At 39.5% G+C, this 2,907-nt stretch overlaps 1 protein-coding gene across 1 annotated transcript; it reads right to left on the reverse strand.

Moving 5' to 3' along the window:
* Positions 1–1,365: 1,365 nt before the first annotated feature.
* LOC142538607 (uncharacterized) lies at positions 1,366–2,502 on the reverse strand. Its single transcript, XM_075643920.1, has one exon. The coding sequence runs from the start codon at positions 2,500–2,502 to the stop codon at positions 1,366–1,368; it is 1,137 nt and encodes a 378-aa protein (XP_075500035.1).
* Between the last annotated feature and the right edge of the window lie 405 nt (positions 2,503–2,907).

Below are 2,907 nucleotides of genomic sequence, written 5' to 3' on the forward strand. Positions count from 1 at the left end.
CAAGCCCGGAGGTGCCCAACGAAGCCTGAAACAATAAAACTTCAAGAACACATCAAGAACGCATTTTCAGAAAACGCAGTTTGAGAAGTCTCACGAAAATGATCATAACTCACTCATTTCTTATCCAAATATTTCGAATTTACTGTCAAATCGAATGTATCTAAGAGTTATACGTTTTATATGTTGAAATTTTTTCCAGAAAATCTACCGAAAAGTTGTAGTATTTAAAATGACAGCAAATTTCGAGTTTTCAGATCTAAAATCGTTTCAAAATCGATCCAACAATTTTTTGCTCAAACTTTTTACAACATACATGGATTTTTACGAATAATAAACATAAGAACATTTAATATAACAAGATCGATGCAGAAACAAAATATTATACATGCCTTTTGATAATTGAAATACCGAAACGACGATACAGAAGCGGAAATGGTGCGAGGATTGATCCGGGAAGAATGTGGAACGATTTCTTTCGACAAAAAATTACGTAAAGTCGCTGGAAAATTCGAAGAAGAGGGTGGTGGCTGGGGAGGATAATAAGAACCCTAGGTTTGCTCTCAAAACATAAAACAAGACAATGACATATGTGTGTGTGTTTCGTATGTGTAGTGTGTGTGTAAAAGTGTGTGTGTGCGTGTGTTTAGTTAAATTAGGGGGAATAGATATTACTTAATGAATAATTAACAACTAATTAAAATACTAAACTTCCTCTAAGTTTAAATAACATCTTTTAATTTAAAATAGAATGTACGAGTGACAAATCTTTAAAACTTTAAAGTCATAAAATCACCTAATAATTAAATTAGGCTTTTAAAATGCTAAAAATTAAATAAACCTTTTAAAATGCCCCAAACCCAACTTAAAATAAAATATCACATTTTAAAAATTGCCAGAATCGTCGCTGGTCTCTTTTCCTCGATCACGCATCCAATAATCGCCTGAAACATGAAACTCAAGAAAACATTTAACGTGCATCACATAAACATAAATAATTAAAATAATGAAATTTAAATAGATCATGAATCGCTATAAATCATTTTAAACTTTAATAAATAATTTAACAATTAAATAAATGCAAGGGATTTACGTGTACTGATTTTGGGCTCTACAATATACTCGGTAGTTCTTCAACCCAGTCTTTTCCTTTTCCATGAAGGGCTTTTAACGCTTGTACAATAATCCTGTTGGTTACCTCAGTTTGGCCATTGTCTTGTGGGTAGGCTACTGAGGTGAAAGATTGAGTGATCTTCATTTCTGTACACCAAGACGTGATTTTCTTTCCCTGGAACTGCCTCCCATTGTCCGAAATTAGTCTTCTTGGGATGCCAAATCAGCAAACGATATTCTTCCAGAGAAATTTCATCATCTCTTCCTCGGTAATTTGGCCAAGGGTTCAGCCTCCACCCATTTAGAGAAATAATCTACAGCCACAAGAAGGAATTTTTTCTGTGCCCGGGCTATGGGAAAAGGGCCCACAATATCCAAGCCCCACTGATCAAAAGGACACGATGCTGAGATAGGTTGCATGCCAGTAGTTGGATGGTGTTGAAATTTAGAATGATATTGGCAACCTTTGCAAGATAGGACAAATTGAGCAGCATTTTGATTTACCCGAGGCCACCAGAATCCGTCTAATATCGTTTTTCGAGCAAGGGCAGTTCCACCGAGATGTTCGTCACAGCATCCCTCGTGAATTTCCAGGAGGACATATTCCACCTCATTTTCTGATAAACACTTGAGCAAAGGGCCTTGATATGATCGTCTGTACAAAACATCATTTAAAAAGACAAACATGGGCGCTTGCTTTTTGATTTTCAGAGCTTGAGCTTGATCTTCCGGGAGCTTAGCATGGACTATATACTCGATTAGAGGAGTCGTCCATGAATTTTTTCGGGTAGACAGCATCTCTTCATCAACGGAGAGCACTAGCCGAGTGAAACACAGGACTTCCCGAGTGCTTATGTCTGACATAGAGGCGGCCAATTTAGCTAAGGTATCAGCCTCTCCATTTTCTTCTCTGGGAATTTGTTCAATGCTCCATTCGGTTATAGATGCTGCTCGGGCTACGATGAGCCCCAGATACTTGAGCATTTTTTCATTCTTGGCCTCGTATGTTCCTCTTATCTGCTGGGCGACCAGTTGAGAATCAGAGTATACAATGACCCGGGAAGCGCCGACTTCCCTGGTGGCTTGTAGTTTGGCCAGAACGGCTTCATATTCAGCATCATTATTGGTGACCCGAGAGTCGATTCTCAAGGCCAATTTAATCTTCTCTCCTGATGGAGCAATCAAAAGCACCCCAACTCCACATCCCGACAAATTTGACGCACCATCAACGAAAATTCTCCATATTTCCTCTTCTCTGGGTTGAAACATCTCTATCAAGAAATCTGTCAATGCTTGGGCTTTTATAGCAACTCGAGGTTTATATTTAATATCATACTCCCCGAGCTCTATTGTCCATTTAACCATTCTACCTGATACTTCAGCGTGCGTCATGATTCTTCCAAGCGGGGAGTTAGTTAGGACCACGATAGGATGTGAGGGAAAATACGGTCTCAGCTTCTGGGCAGTCATCACCAGGGCCAGGGATATTTTCTCTATTCACTGTAATTCAACTCTACTCCCATGAGGGCATGACTGACATAATATACTGGCTTTTGGTCAGTCCCCTCTTCTCGGATAAGTACAGAGCTAACAGCATATTCCGTGGTAGACAAATAGACCCACAGCTTTTCCCCGGGCTCAGGCTTGACAAGGACGGGTAGTTCGGATAAATGCTTCTTCAGATCTTGATAAGCCCGCTCACACTTTTCATCCCATCCAAATTTTTGCGCCTTCCTCAGGACTTGAAAGAATGGGTAGCTTCTATGGGCAGACAGGGAAATGAATCGAGATAAGGCA

The sequence above is a fragment of the Primulina tabacum genome, chromosome 3 (assembly GCF_025594145.1).
Source record: "Primulina tabacum isolate GXHZ01 chromosome 3, ASM2559414v2, whole genome shotgun sequence".
Taxonomy (NCBI): Eukaryota; Viridiplantae; Streptophyta; class Magnoliopsida; order Lamiales; family Gesneriaceae; genus Primulina; species Primulina tabacum.